A 21,249-nucleotide genomic window follows, 5' to 3' on the forward strand; every position below is an offset into this window, starting at 1 on the left:
ACACACCAAAGCCAACCTTAATCACGTAAGCTCTCATTACCTTGCTCCTTGAAACAGTAAATCAACTAGGTACCTTCCCTAACTCCAACCAAAAGACTAAACAATTAAAAAAAATAAGGTATCACTTGACATCAATTGCTACTATAAATCACACCACTTTTAAGAGTAATTCTATCTATTAATTAATTATAAGAATAAGCTCTGATTAATTTACTTTAATGTACACTAAGAGACAAAACTATTCATTTTAACATAATTACTATTAAATATTAACTTTCTTTAAAAATTCTGTTCTCTCAAGTAGGTGAAATTTTCCATTATAATTTTGTTCAATTATCAAATCTGTCCTTAAAGAATACCATAAAAACCATTAAATTTAATCCCAACTCATTAAAGTGTGATAAATATTAATTCCTGAGATAAAAAATAAACGAAAGAAAATTTACTAGGATCTAGAACTTATACTTCCAATACCTCCAATTAATTTTTTTTTTCTACTTTTGTAAAAAGGCAAGTTTCATAAGACCTAAACCATAGAAGAGTGGAAACAAAGAGAACTGTCACATATTTGATATTTAAAGTTTGTGACTGTTACTATCTACACTGGGAGAATACTATTACATGCATGGGTCTGGTCTTAGGTAGACACAAACTAACAAAACCTTTATCTTCTCAGACTATTAGCACAACTGAAGTGGTACTAAAACCTTACCTGTCTGTTAGTCCGAACGCCAGATCAAGCATGTCATTCTCCTCATCAGTGATTGCTTCTAACTTTTCAAATATGTGGTCTTCAAAGACGAGGTGACAGGTAGAGCAAGCCAAGGTTCCCTCACACGCACCTACAAGAGCGGCAAACACTGAACACTCCCCTCTGCACTAAACAAAAATTCAAACCTGGTGTGAATAACAGTTAATTATTTCTAAATTTTAGTATCAGCATTAGCACACATAAATGACAGCACTTTATTTCTGAACAAAAATGAGAATTAGGAACAACACTCCCCTCTGACACACACAATTTGAAATCACTTTCACATATTATTTCCAAAAGGTTCTGGGCTAGGTGTTATGAAGGGAAACCCAAAAATACTCCTAATATCAAAGAGTTTACAAGTTAATAAACTGAGACACACACACATATAAAAATGTATGCATTTTTAGACATATATAAAATAATTTATGTAATAGCTATGCAAGTTATTTACCTTTTCCTGGAGAGCTAAACACAATTTATGAAGACTTGTGGTAGACAGGAGGCATTAGAGAGCAAACAAACTGATGTCTAAATTAAGCTAAATATCTTTCCCTTTCAATCTCTCTTTGTAATCAGGACAGAATCAAATAAGTCACTTTAACAGTCACACAGGTTTTAAACAATAAGACAAGAATACTTCTCTTATCCCATTTTTCTTGAAGCCACTAATTTAACAGTTATTTACTGAATGCCTATTATATGCCAGACACTGTGACAGGGGAACTGAAAAGTCATCTAGTCCAACCAAACTATGAGTGAATCTGCTCTGTAAACATCCTTTTCCCAGGGGTTACCCAGTCTTTGCTTAAAAAACTCCTGAGAAATCCATACCACATAAGCCAGCCAATCTCGCATTTGGCTTCTGTTGAGCTAAATAAAGTCTGTCATTCTGTAACTTCTAGCTACTGGTCCAATTCTATCACATGGAGCTGAATCCTCCTTCTTTTTCTCCCCAGCTTTATTAAGCATAATTGCCAAATAAAATTGTAAAATATTTAAAGTGCACATCGTGACGATGTGATATACATATACATTGTAAAAGAGTTCCTTTCATCTAGTTAATTAACACATCCATATCCATCACCTCACATATTTATCTTTTTTTCTTTGTTTGGTGAGAACATTTAAGTTCTAGTCTCTTAGCAAATATCAATTATACAACACAGTGTTATCAATTACAGTCACCATGTTACACATTAGATCCTCAGATCTTATTCATCTCATAGCTGAAAGTTTGTATTCTTTTACCAATCTCTATTTCCCTCACTCCTCAGCCCCTGTCAACCACTTTTCTATTCTCTGTTTCTATGAGTTTGACTGTTTATTTAGCAAATCCTTCTGAACAATAAGTTTTCATATGTCTGAGATTGTTCTTCCTTCTCCACGCTGAGTATACCCAGGTTCTTCAAATTTTTCTTACTCAATAACACAGCTCTAAATCCCTTCTCTCAGTCCAGTTGGGCTTTTCTTAAAATATGGCGTCTAGAGGAGGATCTGACAATTCAAAATCGTGCAGAATTGGGTTCTGGTTAAATTCTACCTTAAAAAGTTATTCTGGGGCCGGCCCCGTAGCTTAGCGGTTAAGTGCGCGCGCTCCGCTGCTGGCGGCCCGGGTTTGGATCCCGCGCGCACACTGACACACTGCTTCTCTGTCCATGCTGAGGCCACGTCCCACATACAGCAACTAGAAGGCTGTGCAGCTATGACCTACAACTATCTACTGGGGCTTTGGGGGAAAAATAAATAAATAAAATAATTAAAAAAAAAAAAGTTATTCTGGTTTGTTTCTGTTGTTGCTGCTTTCGTGTGTGTAAGGAAGATTAGCCCTGAGCTAACATCCATTGCCAATCCTCCTCTTTTTGCTGAGGAAGACTGGCACTGAGCTAACATCTGTGCCCATCTTCCTCTACTTTACATGGGACATCGTCACAGCATGGCTTGACAAGCAGTGCATCGGTGGGCGCCCGGGATCTGAACCTGCGAACTCCGGGCCACCAAAGATGAGTGCGCAAACTTAACTGCTACATCACCAGGCCGGCCCCTTTGGTTTGTTGTTTAATAGTGGTTTTTAAAGCCATTAAACAAGTTCAAAGATTACAGTCCTAGGAATAACTTCAGTTTGATTTAGATTCTCTTTTGGCCAACAAACACTACATAAAATATGTAACAGAACTACTATCAATAACTAGTAAGAGTCTTAATTTTCCTCTGAATACATGGATCATTTTAACAAAAGTTGTTCCCTCATAATTTAAACATTTGTTATTCATATTTTATTATCTAAAAAAATCAAAAGAGAGGCTTCCTTAAATGTTCATTTTTATTAAATCCAATTCAAAGCAGTAACGGGATTAAGTAAAGAGAGATCATATAGTGAAATATAGGAGTTACAAGCATGGGCTGTGGAGCCAGACTCCCTGGCTTCAATCCCAGCTCCCCTTTTTACTAACAGCATCACCTTGAGCTACTTTACCCTCCCCTCCACGCTTCAGTTTCCTCGATACTAACTGTACCAACCTCACCTGGCAGTGGTAAGAATTACATACAAGTGTGTACTTAACATATGTACTTGCAACCATGACTGGTAGATAGTAAGCACCATACAATTGTCGGTAATTATTATTATTATTTGGAAGTTATAAGAAATCTTAGAGTAATTCAATTTTATTTTTTATAAACATAAGAAGAACTAAACCCAAGAAGTTAAATGAATAGACTAAGGTCATTTACTAGTTAGAGAAAAGTTATAACTTCAGCTAAGTTTCTCAATGTTGAAGATTAGTTTCTGCCACTTAATAACACAAGTCACTTTACTTAAATATATATAAACACACATATATACACATATATAATACACAAATATATATACACATCAATTGGTTAGTTGTATTTTTGTGTAAATTTGAAACATCTCACACAAAAAGGTAAATGGATATATTTTACTTAAAAAGAGGAAGATCCTCTGGTTAAAAAATATATATACCAAGTTCAAAAACTCCTGCAGTGCGACCTTGAGGTCAGGAGTCCAGGCTCTAGATGGACCTACCACACCGTATGCTGTGTCCTGGGCAAAGCCCTCAAGGGCCTCAGTTTTCTTCTCATCTGTATAATGAGAGACTGAGGTAGATGATCTCTAAGGGCCTGTTGGCTCTGATGACTCCACAAAGAAGAATTACTGCTCTTAATGGATTTGTTCACTAACATTCAATAAATTAAATTAAAAAATTATCCCTTCTTGTTCTCATTTCATCTCATAAAAAATTACTGATTTCATGATGGCTATTTCATGATGGCTATTTCCTCCCATTTATTAGTTTATTAGTTTCCCGGTCTTTTACTTAAAGGTAGTTCCCAATTAACAAGCACCTGACTTTTGTCTTTTTGGAATCCAGTTCTATGAATTTTAACATGTACAGGCTTATAACCACTACCACAACCAGGATACAGAAGTTTCATCAGCCCAAAAAATTCCCTTGTGTTTGCTCTTCCTTTGGAGTCACATTCTCCCCAATCCCTAACCCCTGGCAACCACTGATCTGTTCTCCATCCTATAGTTTAGTCTTTTCCAGAATGTCATATAAATACAATCATAAAATAGATAACCTTTTGAGTCTGGCTTCTTTTACTCAGCACAGAGCCTTTGAGATTCATCCACTCTGTTGTGTGTAGATGCAATTCTTTCCTTTTTACTGCTGAAAAGTAATCCATTGTATGGATGTACCACAGTTTGCTTCTAGTAAGTATGTAGTATATCACATTGTGATTTGCATTTCTCCAAAAATTAAAGATGTTAGATAGCTTTTTTTTTTTTTGGATTTCCATTTTTTTCCAAAGCCATTTGGGAGAATGGCATCATCATTCATCTCTTGTACCATTAGGAGAAAGCTCTAAATGGCAGAGTTGTGCATTAGTGTAAGTTCAGATCCTACTGCCCCTGAATATCTTTTTAGGTGCTTGTGTATCATCTCTATATTCTCTTTGGTGAAGTGTCTGTTTGTGTCTTTTGCCCATTTTTTAATTGGTTTGTTTCCTTATTGTTGAGTTTTGAGAGGTCCTTACATATTAGGGATACAAGACCTGTTTTGGATATGTGATTTGCAAGTATTATCTCCCAGTTTGTAGCTTGTCTTTCCATTCTCTTAACGGCATCACGGGCAGAGCAAAAGTTTTTAATTTTGATTAAGTCTGCTTTATAATTTTTTTTTTCTTTTAGAGATTGTGTTTTTTAGCATCATGTCTAAGAATTCTTTGCCCCAGGTCCCAAAGGTTTTCTCCTATGCTTTCTTTTAGAAGTCTGACAGTTTTAAGTTTTACATTTAGATCTAAATCAGTTTTTAGTTAATTTTTATATAAAGTGTGAGGTTTAGATTGAGATTCCTTTTTTTCCCATATGGATGTCCAACTGTTCCAACGTTATACCCTTTGTTGAAAAGGGTATCCTTTCTTCATTAATTGCCTTTGTACCTTGGCCATAGCCAGGAGGTGGAAACAATCCAAATATCCATCAAATGATGAATGGGTAAACAAAATGTGGTATATCCATAAAATGGAAGATTAATATTATTGGGCCATAAAAAGGAATGAAGTACTGATACATGCTACAACACAGATCAACCTTGAAAATATTATACTAAATGGAAAAAGCCAATCACAAAAGACCACACATTATATGATTCCATTTATATGTAGTATCCATAACAGGCAAATCTATAGATATGCAAAGTAGGTAAGTGGTTGCTTAGGGCTGGGGAGATGGGGGGTTGAGGAGTGATAGCTAAAGGGTACAGAATTTCTTTTTGGAGTGACAACAATGTTTTAAAATTAATTGTGGTGAGGGAGTGACAGCAGCAAGATGGCCAAATAAGACGTCCCTTGATCATATCCCTCCCTTCAACAACAACAATCTGGCAACCATCCACAGACCAAAGTGCCTTCGTGGGAGCTGTGGGATCCAGGCAGCAGACTGAAACTCCACTGCAGTCCAAGAATGAGGAGAGCCATCTTGAGAAGATGCTGCCAGAGGCCTATTTCTCTCTCGCCTCATCCAGAGTACTGAGTTGTGAGCTCAACGAAAAAGGAGACATTACAGCTGATACCACAGAAACACAAAGGATCACAAGAGACTACTATGAACAATTATACACCAACAAACTGGATAACCTAGAAGAAATGGGTAAATTCCTAAAAATATACAAGCTACCAAGACTGAATCATAAAGGGAAAAAAAAAAATAGAAAATCTGAACAGACCAATAACAAGTAAACAGATTAAGCTGGTCATCAAAAACCTCCCAACAAAGAAAAGCCTAGGACCAAACAGTTTAACTGGTGAATTCTACCAAATATTTAAAGAAGAATTAACGCCAATCCCTCTCAAACTCTTCTGAACAACTGAAGAGGGACCATTCTCAAACTAATTTTATGAGGCCAGCATTATTACCCTGATAGCAAAGCCAGATAAGGACATTAAGAGAAGAAAACTAAATGCCAATATCCCTGATGATTACAGACGCAAAAATTCTCAACAAAATATTATCAAACTGAATTCAAAGCACATTAAAAGGATCATACACCATGACCAAGTAGGATTTATTCCTGGGATGCGAGGATGGTTCGATATATGCAAATCAATAAATGTGATACACATTAATAGAATGAAAGATAAATACCATATGAGAATCTTAATAGATGCAGAAAAAGCATTTGAAAAAATTCAACATCCATTTATGATAAAAACTCAACAAATACAGTATAAAGGGAACATACCTCAACGGCCATATATGACAAGCCCACAGCTAATATCATACTCAATGGTTAAAGGTTGAAAACTTTTCCTCTAAGATCAGGAACAAGACAAGGGTGCCCACTCTCACCACTCCCATTCAACACAGTACTGAAAGTCTTAGCCAGAGCAACTAGGCAAGAAAAGAAATAAAAGGCATCCAAATCAGAAAGGAAGAAATAAAACTGTCAGTTTGCAAATGATATGATCTTAGATACAGAAAATCCTAAAGATTCCACCCAAAAACTGTTGTAACTAATAAACAATTCAGTAAAGTTGCAGGATACAAAATCAACATATAGAAGTCAGTTGCATATCTATACACTAACAACAAACTATCAGAAAGAGAAATTAAGAAAACAACCCCATTTATAATAGTATCAGTAAGAATAAAATGCTTAGGAATAAATCTAGCCAATGAGATGAAAAATCTGTACACTGAAACCTATCAATTTGATGAAAGAAAATGAAGACAAAAACACATAAGATATCCATGTTCATGGATCATAAGAATTAACCTTGTTAAAATGTCTATCCTACCCAAGCCATCTATAGATTTAATGCAATCTCCATCAAAATTCCAATGGCATTTTTCACAGAAACAGAAAAAAACAGTCCTAAAATACGTGTGGAACCACAAAACACCCCCAAATAGCCAAAGCAATCCTGAAAAAGAACAAAGCTGGAGGGGTCACACTTTCTGATGTCAAACTACATTACAAAGCTGTAGTAATCAAAACAGTGTGGTAATAGCATAAAAACAGGCACACAGACGAGTGGAACGGATAGAGCGCCCAGAAATAAACCCTTGCATGTATGGTCAACTAATATTTCACAAGGGAGCCAAGAATACTCAGTGAGGACAGGACAGTCTCTTCAATAAAGGGTGCTGGGCAAACCGGAAAATCACATGTATAAGAATGAAACTGGTCTCCCCTCTTACACCATACACAAAAACTAACTCAAAATGGATTAAAGACTTAAATATATGCCTACAAGAAAACATAGGGAAATGCTCCTCGACAGTGGTCTTGGCAACAATTTTTTGGATATGACACCAAAAACACAGGAAACAAGAGCAAAAATAAGTAAGTAGGACTACATCAAATTAAAAAGCTTCTGCAGAGCAAAAGAAATAATCAACAAAATGAGAAGGCAACCTATGGAATGGGAGAAAATATTTGAAAACCATCTACCTGATGAGGGGTTAATATCTAAAATATATAAAGAAGTCATACAACTCAACAGTAAAAAAACAAACAACATAATTAAAAAATGGGCAGAGAACCTGAATAGACATTTTTCCAAAGACATGCAAATAGCCAACAGGTACATGAAAAGATGCTAATCATCACTAATCACCAGGGAAATGCAAATCAAAACCACAATGAGATATCACCTCACACCTGGTAGAATGGCTATTATCAAAAAGATAAGAGATAACAAGTGTTGAGGAGGATGTGAAAAAGAAGGAACCCTTGCCTCACCTGGTGGTGGGAATGTAAATCAGTATAGCCACAATGGAATACAGTACAGAGGTTCCTCAAAAATTAAAAATAAAACTACCATATGATCCAACAATCCCATTTCTAGGTATATACACAAAGGAAATGAAATCACCATCTCAAAGAGATATCTGCTCCCCCATGTTCATTCCAGCATTATTCACAACAGCCATGACAGTGAAACAACCTGGGTGTGTGTCTATGAATGAATAAGATGTGGTATATATCTACAATGGAATACTATTCAGCAATAAAAAAGAAGGAAATCCTGCCATTTGTGAAACATTGATTGGCCTTGAAGGGATGATGCTAAATGAAAGACAGAGAAAGATAAATACTGCCTAATCTCACTTATAGGTAGAATACAAAAAAGTCAAACTCATAGAACAGAGAATAGAATGGTGGTGACTGGTGGCTGTGGGAAATGGGGAGAGGTTGGTCAAAGGGTACAAACTTCCAGCTACAAGATGAATAAGGTCTGAGGATCTAACGTAAAACATGGTGACTACAGTTAACAATACTGTATTATACACTTGAAATCTGCTAACAGAGTAGATCTTAAATGTTCTCACCACAAAAAAAAAAAAAAAAAAGAGGTAACTATGTGAGGTGATGGAAGTGTTAACTAACCCTATTGTGGTAATCATTTCACAATAGATATGTATATCAAATCATCATGTTGTATACCTTAAACTTACACAATGTTATCTGTCAACTGTTATCTGTCAATTCCAGCTTTCAATAAAGCTGGAAGGTAAATAGAATAAAATTGATTGTGGTGATGGTTACACAACTCTGAATATAATAGAAAAACACAGTATACTTTATATCGGTAAACTGGATGGTATGTGAATTATATCTCAGTAAAGCTATTCCCAAAAAAACCCAACTGGACATGTTTTTATGAGTCTATTGCTGAACTCTTTATTCTGTTTCATTGATCTACGTGTCTATCCCTTTGCCAATATTTCACTGTCTTGAGTACTGTAGCATCACAGTAAGTTTTAAGATCTGTACTATACTTTCTTCAACTTTATTCTTCTCTTCTAAAACTGTCTGGCTATTCTAGTTTCTTTGCTTTTCCATAAAAAGTTTAGAATCAGCTAGTCTATATCTACAAAAAATCTTGCTGAGATTTTAATGAGAACTGTATTAAATCTATATATGAATGAGGAGAACTGACATCTTTACTATGTTAAGTCTTCCAATTCACATGAACACAGTATGTCCCTCTACTACTTAGGTCTTTGCTTCTTTTCATCAATTTATAATTTTCAGGATACAGATCCTTATGTATTTTGTTAGATTTAAACCTAAAAATTTCATTTTGGGGAGCTATCGTAAATATTCTTTTAAAAAGTTTTTTGGTTTCCAATTGTTCATTGCTAGCATATAGAAATACAATTGATTTTTGTGTGTTGACCTTGTATCCTAAGACCTTGCTAAACTCACTTATTAGTTCTAAGATTTTTTGTAGACTCCTTGTGATTTTCTACATAAACAATCATTGTCTAAAATAGTTTTATTTCTTCCTTTTTAATCTGTATGCCTTTTAATCTCTTTCTTTTTCTTTTTTATTCTTTTGCCTTACTACACAGGCTAAGACTTCCAACAAGATGTTAATCTGGAGTGGTGAGAGTAGACATCCTTGCCTTGCTCCTGAACATAGGGGAAAGGCATTCCATCTTTCACTACTAAGTATGAGGTTGACTGTAGGTTTTTTGTAGATGCCCTTTATCAGGACCTGACTGTGCACAACCAGAGCTGATCTGTCACTGCCTACTTATTTTCAGTTAAAACATGGGAGCTGCCACCAATTCTATATTCCCTTGACAAAGAGTTCACATCTTTAATGAACATCCCTGCAGCGCCCAACTCCACTGGAGCCACAACCCAAACTGCCAATGGCTATAGGCAGGAACAAAGAGGATGTGTCCCTACTGGGCCTCATCTTCTAACTCCTCTTTAGCATCACCGAATTCCCAGGCTCCTATCTACCATGAAATCGTCTGCATTGACAATCAGCAGGGCATATGTTCCCTCCACCAGAACGGGGAGCAAAGTGGAGAAAGGAGTCCCTATAGTGTGTGTGTTTGGGGCAGGGAGGGCCGGGGAGGGTGTAGTAGGTGGGTCCAGGGAGTTAAGGTGTTCTTGATCTGGCGTTAGAAGTTATAAGTTGAAATGCATTTTCTCAAAGAAATCAGCCTGTAAATGGTGATTAAATTAGTTATGAAGACATAGGTTCTGTGGGTTAGCCTGAAAATTTAGCCACCATGTATAACATCACTTTCACGAGAAAACAAATTCCAAATGCCAAGTAGCTGACCTGAAAATGGATTTGGGGAACAAAACCTATTCATAAAATAGGGAGTATCTGTTGTTTTTCATTCTTATCACATACACAGGGAACAACTCGACAGAACAAGCAGTGGAAGGCAACCTATAAAAGGATACAAAAGTAACAACAACTACAGAGCCTTCAATCTAAACCTGGTAGCTGATTAGAATATGGGCACTAGACTAACACAATGATATATGTGGAAAGAAGGGGATTGAAAGTACAAAAGTTATGTGATTTATGCTAATATACAGCCCCAGAGCAATACTGGTGGCCGTCAGCTTTTAGTGTCTTTATCAGTGGTTGGTTACACAAGAGTAAATTAATGGGGGAAATGTGTATACGTACGCATATACATATGTATGGACAGATGTGCATATGTATATATACATATATTTATACATACAGATGCACATATATATGTAAGCATAAAGTGATCACATTTTATGAGGGATGTATTCTCAAAAATTTTGAAAACTGAAGTCTTTTAATTCAAGAGTTATTTTCTCAATGAAACAAAATGTAAAGTAGGGAGATGGGTTCTTATAGTTCACCAACCTATAATCCTCATAAACATATTTGTTTTAAAATATACTTAGGTAGAACAAACATCTGAAATAAAACTTTTTACATTACTATGTCCACCTTTCAAATAATCAAAAATACTCCACCTTTAGCACAGACGATAATGGGACTTAGGGACACATTACAGTCATGCTGATATCAGCCCCTGGTGCCGGCATTTTATCTATCACCCTTGCTTGGTTATACAACAATTTTCATGAACTTAAAAGTATGTACACTTTAGTGCTGCTTTAACTTTGTCAGCATTCTAGCTAACAATTCAGAGTTCTTTCCCCTAAATTAACAGTAATACATATCATGACAGGTTTTTGGCTTTCTTCATAGCATTTTGTCATATCTAACTTCTGTTCCAAAGTAACACATTTTCAGACATATTTTTCAGCATTAGCACTTAATGAATGCTTGGATGAAACTGTTATAGGCTCTAAAAATTATATTATAACCACAATTTAAAACAGCACTATAGTCAACAAAATCACACAGACATTCAGATGTCTGTAAACAACACAGTTCACATGATACTGACAATGGATGGCAGGTATTTGGTTACCAGCTAAAGTGGCACCAATTTAGCTGCAGTAACAAATGCAAAATATACAATTCACACAGCCTGCCAGCCTGAAATGATGGGATTCTTGACAAAGTTTTGGTTTTCACAGTACTTCTGATTTTGCTACAGTAAGAACTTTAATATTGTTTATCTGCACAATTTCAAATTTGCATAATTTAAAAATTACATCAAGAATAAGTAAAGCATGGTTACTGGCTAATTTCAAGGTTGGTGATGAATAAAACTTCTCCAGACTGAGTTTTTCTTAAAAACAAGACTAATAATATTGAGCTTTTGCACAAATGCTCAGAAATTCTGCCATAAAATTAATTTCCAGAGAAAGTTAGCTATCTGCAGACTACTGCTTCTATCCTTTCATGTAATTTGAGTGTTTGCCAACAGGAAAAGATCATTGTGTGTGTGTGTGTATCTTACATTAAGATCATTTTGTAGAATTGTTATGATGCTGACAAGATTGCCCACCCCCAAACCTAATCCCTCTCCCAAACAAAAATCCAGAGAATAGCTGTGTGTGAATATTATATATTAAAAATGTGAAACTACATATAAAGATCAAATCTAATTTTCTAGAGTAAAGCTTGATCTAGCATAGCCAGAAATACATTATACCAATAAGGAGTCAATAAACATGATAACAATAAATATAGATTTACATGAACATTATCAGAATCTTCCAATTTTAATAATTTCCCTCAAAACAGACATACGAAATAGGTAATATAAAATAAAAAAAGTCTGAGATAATAAACTAAGTAAATTTCATCAGAGAGGTGTAACTGCCCCCTAGTGACAGAATATTACAATAGTCTTAAAAACAAGGATCATCTAAAAGGTCTATATTAATATAAAAGTTGAAAATAAGAATGCTTATAAATTTGTGTTGCTTCCAAAATTTACAATTGTCCCTTTTTACTCATTTATTCATTCATTACTTCACTTCATATACAATCAGGAATAAAACAGGAATGATTTTATCCTTCATCTCAGTCTCTTGGAAGAAAGATACACAAGTAAATAAATATATATATATAATCAACAGATCGTGACAAATGCAATGAAAGAAATGAACAGGATGCTGTGATGGAGAATAATGGGTTCAGGGTAATGAGAGAAACCCTACTTTGGATTGGGCAAAGCCTCACTTAGGAAGTAACACATAACCTGTGACTAGACAGATGAAAATCCTATATACAGGATGGGGAAAGAGAGAACTGTCCCAGGCAGGAAAAAAACTGTAAAGTGTGTACACAGTCTCAAAGGTAAAAATTCTGGGTGAGTTCAGCTCTTGAGAAAAGGCTAGTGTGGCCAAACTGAGAAAAAGAATGATGAAAAATGGGGGAGAGGAAGAAGGGCAGATGGGGCCAGATACTGCAGAGCCTTTTAGGCTACGGTAACTAACGTAAATTTTATCCTAGTGAAATGGGAAGTTTTTCATGATGTGTTATGACAAGTCACCCCCACTGCTGGGCTCAAGAAAAGAAGCAGATCAGCACAGTTCCAAGCATACAGTTACTGGACAGCCCCAAACAGTGACTGCAGGGAGGGACAACAGGACACGCTGGAGACATATTTTGGAAGCACAACTGACAGAAGCCGCTGATGGACTGGAGGTAGGGGATGGGTGAGAAGGAAGAATAAAAGATGCTCCCTATTTTCAGGCCTGAACAGCCGAGTGATGCTCATTACTGATAGAAAAGACTCTAGGAAGGACAGGTTTCAGTGGGGGAAAAAAATCAAAAGCTGTTTAAATATGTTGACTTAAAAATGCCCTTGCAATTTCCAAGAAGAGATATAAAATAGTAAGCTGGATCTGTAAGTCCAGGGCTCAAAGGAGAAGTCTGAGCTAACAATGTAAAGTTAAGAATTTATGGGCATGTAGGTGGGATTTAAGGTCACAGAAGAGATGAGATCACCTGAGGAGAAATCGTAGAGAGACTCTGTACTTCGTCAGCCTCGTTTGAGTACGAGGTTCATCTGTGAGTATGACTTATGAAAAGGGCAATATTTAGGAATTAATGAAATAGCTGCCCCTATAATGTCATTATAATAACCTCTTCTTTATAAAGATAACATTTCAGATTTCTTGATCTCATTTCTTTCATCTTTATTCTAGAAAGTGGCTTAGGCTTAACTCTATCTTTTGTGAACCTAGTTTAGCTTATCTCAAGTTTATATTTATATGCCAAAATTTCTGGACATGTTAAGATCCTTGATCTTTAAAGCTTCTCTTTTAAGTCTGCAGAAGGAGTGCAGAATTCTTATCAAACTACTAAAGACTGTGCTGGCATTAAATTTTCTATATTTCTGGGGTATCAGGGAAAAGATCCTTTTAGTGGTTATCTTTTTGTGATGGGATTATAGGAAGTCCTTTTTTAATGTATTTTTAAAATTTGCTAAAATGAACGGTGAACTTGTATTAATAACTATGTTAACAATAACAGCTAACGTTTATTTTAAGCGCTTGCTTGGATTAACTTATTTGATCTTTAGAGCAGCCTTACAAGGTAGGAACAAATATTATTCCGATTTTACCCTTGGAAAGGCAAGGTATGAAGAGGTTAGGTGCCTAACCCAAGGCCACAAAGCCGGTGAAGCGGCGGAGCTGGGAAACAAACCCAGGCAGGAAGACTCCATTCTTAACCATCCCAACCAACAGCTTTCAAAAGAAAATTTTTTCGTGACTTGCAGTATGAATTCCATTTTACATCATGACCCAGTACACACACACTCTGTAAAACAGCTAAACAAATATTTCATGAAATAATACCCTTGCAAAAGATGGTGTATTTTCCATATATTCTGTTCTTTTTGACTTCTTTAAAATGCTAGTTGGGAGCTACTAAATTGATTTCATGACCCACTAATGGTTGCAACCCACAGTTCGAAAAACATCGCAGTCACTGCATACTGTGACCATCACGAAGGATGAGAGAAAAAATATTTTTAAATTTTTAAAAAGATACTTTCAAATATTAAGATCACATATTTATGCTTTAATTTAAAAGAAATTAATGGAAAGCAACTCATGAAAATTATCTACTGCAAATAAAGTATTTTACATTATTTTGAGAAAAATGTACTTCTGTGTAAAATAGAGGTTAGAGGTTGAAAGTTATTTGATGTTTAAAATTAATTTTCATTTTTTTGTCAAATAGCACATTTAAAGCGCTTTTGCTAACCAATAAAAACAAACAATACCTCATCAGAAAAACAGGTAAATAATTTGAACAATTTCCAAAACAAATAAACTTTACTCGGTAATTCCATCCCTGAGAATTTATTGCAAGAAAATTGTAAAACATATACATAGAAAAGTATTTCTGAGAATGTTCACCTTAAGGTTGTTTATAATAGCTGAAAACTGGAAGCCACCTAAATGTCCAAAGGAGCAAATGGGTCAAATAAACCATGGCAAATCCATAGAATAGAAAAATGTGCAGCCGTTTAAAATGACGTTTACAAGAGTATTTATAAATGTCAGATATTCTCTCATGGTACATTCAACAGAAAAAAAAATGCGTTTAAACCAGTAACCTTATTTATGCGAGGGACTTGAGTCCCAAATTCTCACATAATTCGAAACTCAAGTCAAGCCTCCCTTTCTCATAGAAATAAATGCAACGAGGGGCAGGGCAGGCGTGCAGACCATCGCAGCACTTCCAGCACTTTCAGTTACATAAACATCAGCCACTGCAGACTGAGGCACACGCCCTACAGTGCTGCGCCTGCCGCTCTCACCAGTCTTGGTTTCCAATACCCTTGCCCAAGAGATTTCTGTGAACTTGAAAATATTTCTGCTTCTTAAAATCATATTTTCTAAGCACCTCTGTCTATACAGTACCTACACCTAGGTTAACAGCACAGAAGGTCAGGGTGATTGTTTAACCTTCTTCATAGTGTCGCCAGGTTTTAAGTTCCATTCCAAAGTTATTGATTTGGGGGTATGTTTCAGCACTACACCACAACTTGATGCAAGTTTAGTTAACACTGTTATGGGACGTGAAAATTTAAATTTTTTCAGCAGCATAATAGTCACAAGTTCCAATGCACACCAACAACAGCACGGTTCACCTGTTCCTGTCAAAGACCAGGATATATTTCCATTTATCAGCTCAAGTGGCTCCACCACACAGCCTTAGCACAAACACAGCTTACAATTCACCATGACTGTCAGCTTCAAAATGATGAAAATCTCTTCATATTTTAAAAATGTGGATTCACACAATTCCAAAAGTTGTATATAATATGAAACTTTAATATTTTTATATTGCTCTTATTTTATGTAATTCACATTAGGATAAAATTTAACCACAATATATATGTTTTTAAAAGCATAAAAATGTTGTTAGTGGTGATGGAGAGTAGAATAATGGATGATTTTTATTTTACACACTTTTTAAATTTTCCAAAATTTTCTACAATGAACATGTATTGATTTTTTAATCAGATAAAAATGCTATTTTCTCTATTTATACAGATTTTATTTTGTATCCCAATTTTTTAACTGCAGTAAAATATACATAACATAAAATCTACCATTTTAGCCATTTTTAAGTGTACAATTCAGTGGCAATAAGTATGTTCATAATGTTGTGTAACCATCACCACTTCCAGAAATTTTTCATCATCCCAAACAGAAACTCTGTACCCATTCAACAATAACTCCCCATTCTTCCCTCTCTCCTCTATTCAACGTTCTGTTTCTATGAATTTGCCTATTCTAGGTACCTTATATAAGTAGAATTACAGAGTATTTGTTCTTTTGTGTGTGGCTTATTTCACTTAACACAATGTTTTCAAGGTTCATCCATGTTGCGACAAGTATCAGAATTTCATTCCTTTTTATGGTTGATTAATATTCCATTGTATGTATATACCACATTTTGTTTATCCATTCATCTACTGATGGACACTTGAGTTGTTTCTACCTTTTGGCTATTGTGAATAAGCTGCTATGAACACTGGTTTACAAGTATCTGTTTGAGTCTCTGCTTTCAATTCTTTTGGGTATATACCTAGGAGAAGAATTGCTGGATTATATGGTAATTCTATGTTCACCTTTCTGAGGAACCGCTGAACTGTTTTCCACAGCAGGTGCACCCTTTTACATTCTCACTAGCAATGCTTCAGGGCTCCAATTTCTCGTCATCCTTGCCAACACTTGTTATTTTCCATTTTTTTGACAATAGCCATCCTAAAGGTTGTGAAGTCGTATCTTATTGTGTACAAAGATCACTTTTATATAGATTAATGTAAATACTTATAAACTTTCTAGTGTCAGACACTGTTCTGAAGACATATATTAATTCATTTAATCCTTATAAAAGCCCTATGAGGTGAGTACTAATTATTATCCTCATTCGACAGAGAATGAAAGTGGAGCACAGGGAAGGTCAGTAACTTACTCGAGCCACAGGGTATTAAAGTAGTAAGTTACTATATAAAAAGTTAAAATATAGGAAAAGTGGAATGAAGATGACAAACTCACAATCAGATCAAGAAGAGACAACCAACATCAAACATCTCCTTCTAGTATATTTTCAATGCACTCTGAAAAATCAAAAACAACTAAATACATTGTCTTTCACTTATAAGCATCTACCTACATTATTACAAATTCACTGTGAACATTATTCATAACGGATGCATACTATAACGCAGAAATGCCACCGTGGACTTAATTCCTATTGTTAGACATTTAGGTTGTCTCCTCTAATTTTTTTTTAAATACAGTTTTAAAATAGGTAACCCATTTACGTAGTTCAAAATTCAAAAGTATAACAAGTCTTATAAGGCGTAGGCCCTGTAGCCTAGTGGTTCAAGTTCAGCGTGCTCCACTTCAGCAGCCGGGGTTCATGGGTTCAGATCCCAGGCGTGGACCTACACCACTCATCAGCCATGCTGCAATGGCGACCTACACACAAAATAGAGGAAGACTGGCATAGATGTTACCTCAGGGCTAATCTTCCTCAAGCAAAAAAAAAAAAAAAGGAAGATTGGCAAAAAAGTTTTATAACGAAAATCTTCCTCCTGCCTCCCCCCCACCAACAGGTAACCACTAATATTAGTTTTTAAGACTCCTTCCAGAGAATTTTTCCTTTTTTAACACAGCCATATAATATCCCATTGGATGACTATGTAGTCCTCTATTGATGGGCATTTGGTTATTTCAAAGTTTTTGCTGTTACAAATAGCTCTTTAGTAAATAGGCTAGTATATATGTCTTTTCCTAAAAATGAGATTGAATCTGTGGAGAAATCTATAGAAATAGATTTACTGGATCACAGCCTGGACATTAGCCTTCCACAAGGGCAGGAACAAAGTTCACTATTTCTTTTACATACCCTCAGAGTGGTAATGGCCCACACACATGCAGACGTAAAGATGCCAAAGAACACCTCCACACAGTTTCCTTTAGGTCTTTGAACTTTTATAATAGCTGATTTAATGTCTATGTCTAGTAAGTTCAACACCTGGGCCTCCTCAGGGACAGTTTCTATTGACTGCTTTTGTTTTCCTGAGTATGGGCCACACTTTTCTGTTTCTTTGAGTGTCTTGAATTTTTTATTGCAAAGTGGACATTTTAAGTAATATAATGTGACCAAGGCGGAAATCAGGATCACTGCCCTCTCCCCTGGGTTTGTTGTTGTTGCCGGCTTTTTGGTTGTTGTTGTTGTTGCTATTTGTTTCTCTGGCGACTTTCCTGGACTAATTCTCTAAGTCCATATTCCCTGTAGCGTGTGGCCACTGAAGTCTCTACTCAGTTAGCTTAGTGGTCAGCTAGACGACAGGGCAGAGGTTTCCCTCATTGCTTTGAACCAGTAAGTTTTCTACACTTCTCTGATAAGCTCAGTGTGGGATTACGCACATCTTCATCATTTGAGCAGTTTCTATGTCTGCCATAGCTTTCACTTGTAGGGGACCTCAAAGTCAGGCAGAGATGAGAGACTGGGGCCCTCTTGGGTCTTTCCTGTGCATGAGCACAGGCCTGTACATGTGCATGGCCTTCTAGATCCCCAGAGCTTTTCAAAGCCCACTATGGGCATCTCATTCCCCAGATCTCCCTTTTTTTTTTCTTTTTTTTTGTGAGGAAGATCAGCCCTGAGCTAACATCTATTGCCAATCCTCCTCCTTTCTTTTCCCCAAAGCCCCAGTAGATAGTTGTATGTCATAGTTGCACATCCTTCTAGTTGCTGTATGTGGGACGCGGCCTCAGCATGGCCGGAGAAGTGGTGTGTCAGTACCTGGATCCGAACCTGGGCCGCACAGTAGCGGAGCGCACACACTTAACCCGTAAGCCACGGGGCCGGCCTCTAGATCCTCTACATCTCCCTTTTAAATTTTTGGCCAGGCTCTTGTTTGCCCCCACCTGTATGACAGCCTCAGGCAGCTACAATGTTAAACAACTGCAGGTAATTATTTTAGACAAAAGCCCTCGAGATAGAGCTTTTCACACAGAGCAATCTCTAAGGCAGGTCAAATAATAGCTCCCTGGGATGGAGCCTTTCTGGAAGCTGCGAGACAAGTGACAACATTCTGAAGACAGGGCTGAGGAACTCAAACCCAGTCTGCCCCTCCAAGCGGCTGCAAGGCTGATGGTTTTTAACGCTACGGTGGAAGTGGGGGCAGGAGGATGAGAGGAGGCCAAGTTAAAATGCCACAAATCCTACTGTTCCTACAAAGGCAGGCACTGTGCTAAGCACTTCACGTCCAACATCCCATTTAACCTTCAACAACCCTATGAGGTTAGAACTATTATAATCCTATTTTTCAAAAGGAGGAAACTGAGGCATACAGATGTTAAAGTAGCCTGTTCCAGGTCTCATGGCTAGTAAGTGACAATGTTGGTTTACGAACCATAATCCGTGATTCCAGTTTATTCTCAATTACTGTGCTATGTACTACTTTTCATTTGTGAGAGAATAATTCAGAGAAACTATGTTCAGTTAAAAGTATAGCTGAATATGAACTCATGAGGGAGATCAATTACATATGAATTTTATAGAATATGTCATACATAAATTATCAATGAGGTTTTTCCCTAAACGAGTCATTCTTAACCACGGTATAGATCTGAATCACGTGGAGCTTTTACAAAATACACCCACACAACTTCCCTCTCTCCCTGTACTACCTGGGATGGACACAGATGTCGGTACTTTTAAAAGTTCTGCATAGATTCTCAAACTCAATCTCAGCCAAGAACCACTGCATTAGACTAAAAAACTCCTTAAAATCAGAACAATATCAACTATTTCATCACCTAATTTATAAAGCAGGTGTTCATGCAGGAAAGATGATTCTTAGCCAAAATGGCATAAAGGAAAAAGCAGAGACTTAGGAAGTAGAGAGACTTTGGTTTGAATCTCAGCCCTCTTAACTTGCTACATGTACGACCCAGAGAAAATTAACATCACTGAACCTTGGTTTCTTCATCTATAAAACATAGGTTTAAAAAAAATATCTATCTCTTAGAGTTGTTACAATAATAGATAACTTATGCTGGAACGTAGTATGCACTCAAATGGTAGTTGTTGTTATTAACCCTGAAACTGAGCTTAGATTCAGAAATTCAGCAAATATTATTGAGTGTCAACTCTGGACAAAGTCTACTCTGTGAGGATATCTGAGTGATAAGAGTCTTCTAAGAACTCACAATTTAATAATGAAGGGGCATTCTCTCTAAAAAGGGTAACTGTGAGGAGCATTAACATAGAGAGGTATATTTAATATATCTTGGGAAAATGGAGGAGGAGAAATAATTCTGATCTGGAAAGGGTTCTTAAAAGTGCACGGTGAACCACACCCCGAAAGAAGCATAGTCAGATATGCTCCTTGGACCTTATCGCAGACCAATGGTTCTGAAGCTTTAACATGCATCAAAATCACAAGGAGGGCTTGTTAAAACACCCATTGCTGGGCCCTATCCCAGACTTTCTGATTCAGTAGGTCTGGAGTAGGGCCTGAGAATCTGCATTTCCCAAGTGACACTGATGCTAACGGTTAAGGGAACCCTCTTTGAGAACCACCATTCTAGACAGAGAGGGTGCTTGAGCAAAACTGACAAGTGATTTACAGGGTGTCCTTGAGCTGTAAGATGACAGTTTCTGGGACATGGGCTTTGTGTAAATGGTTATAGAATATGCTCATAAGTCTAGAAATGAAAATAAAACACTTCCTTCTCTAACAAAAGGGAGATAAATTACCATTCCTAGGAAGGTGAGCTGACATTCAAGACTATGTATGGTGATGGGTGTTAACTAGATTTATTGTGGTGATCATTTCACAATATATACAAATATCAAATCATTATGTTGTACACCCTGAAACTAATATAACGTTATATCAATTATATCTCAATAAAAATAAAATAGTAAGTAAAATAAAACTCACTTAAAACAAAAAAAAAATTGCATAAGTTCAATCTAATCAAGAAAACATCAGTCAAATCCAAATTGAGGGACATCTACAAAATAACATACCATCACTTTTCCAAAGTATCAAGGTCATAAAAAAGAAGAAAAGACTGAGGAAATGTCACAGATTGAGGGAGACTAAGGAGATATGGTAACCAAATGTAATGCAGTGTGGAATCCTGGATTAAATCCCAAAACAGAGAGACATTAGTGGGAAAATTAGTAAAATTCTATACGTCTGCAGTTTCATAACTATTGAACCAATGTTAATTTCTGGGTTTTGATTATTGTACTGA

The 21,249-nt window shown here is 36.3% G+C and overlaps 1 protein-coding gene across 2 annotated transcripts in view; it reads right to left on the minus strand.

Annotated features, from left to right (window-relative positions):
* Positions 1 to 21,249, minus strand: part of FDX1 (ferredoxin 1) — a 32,570-nt gene that overhangs the window by 4,849 nt on the left and 6,472 nt on the right. For both annotated transcript variants that reach the window (XM_058545255.1, XM_058545256.1), the window contains exon 3: positions 713 to 842. In XM_058545255.1, coding sequence (XP_058401238.1) covers positions 713 to 842 — 130 coding nt within the window. The remainder of the gene's footprint in view (positions 1 to 712; positions 843 to 21,249) is intronic.

This window comes from Diceros bicornis, chromosome 7 (genome assembly GCF_020826845.1).
Source record: "Diceros bicornis minor isolate mBicDic1 chromosome 7, mDicBic1.mat.cur, whole genome shotgun sequence".
Taxonomy (NCBI): domain Eukaryota; kingdom Metazoa; phylum Chordata; class Mammalia; order Perissodactyla; family Rhinocerotidae; genus Diceros; species Diceros bicornis.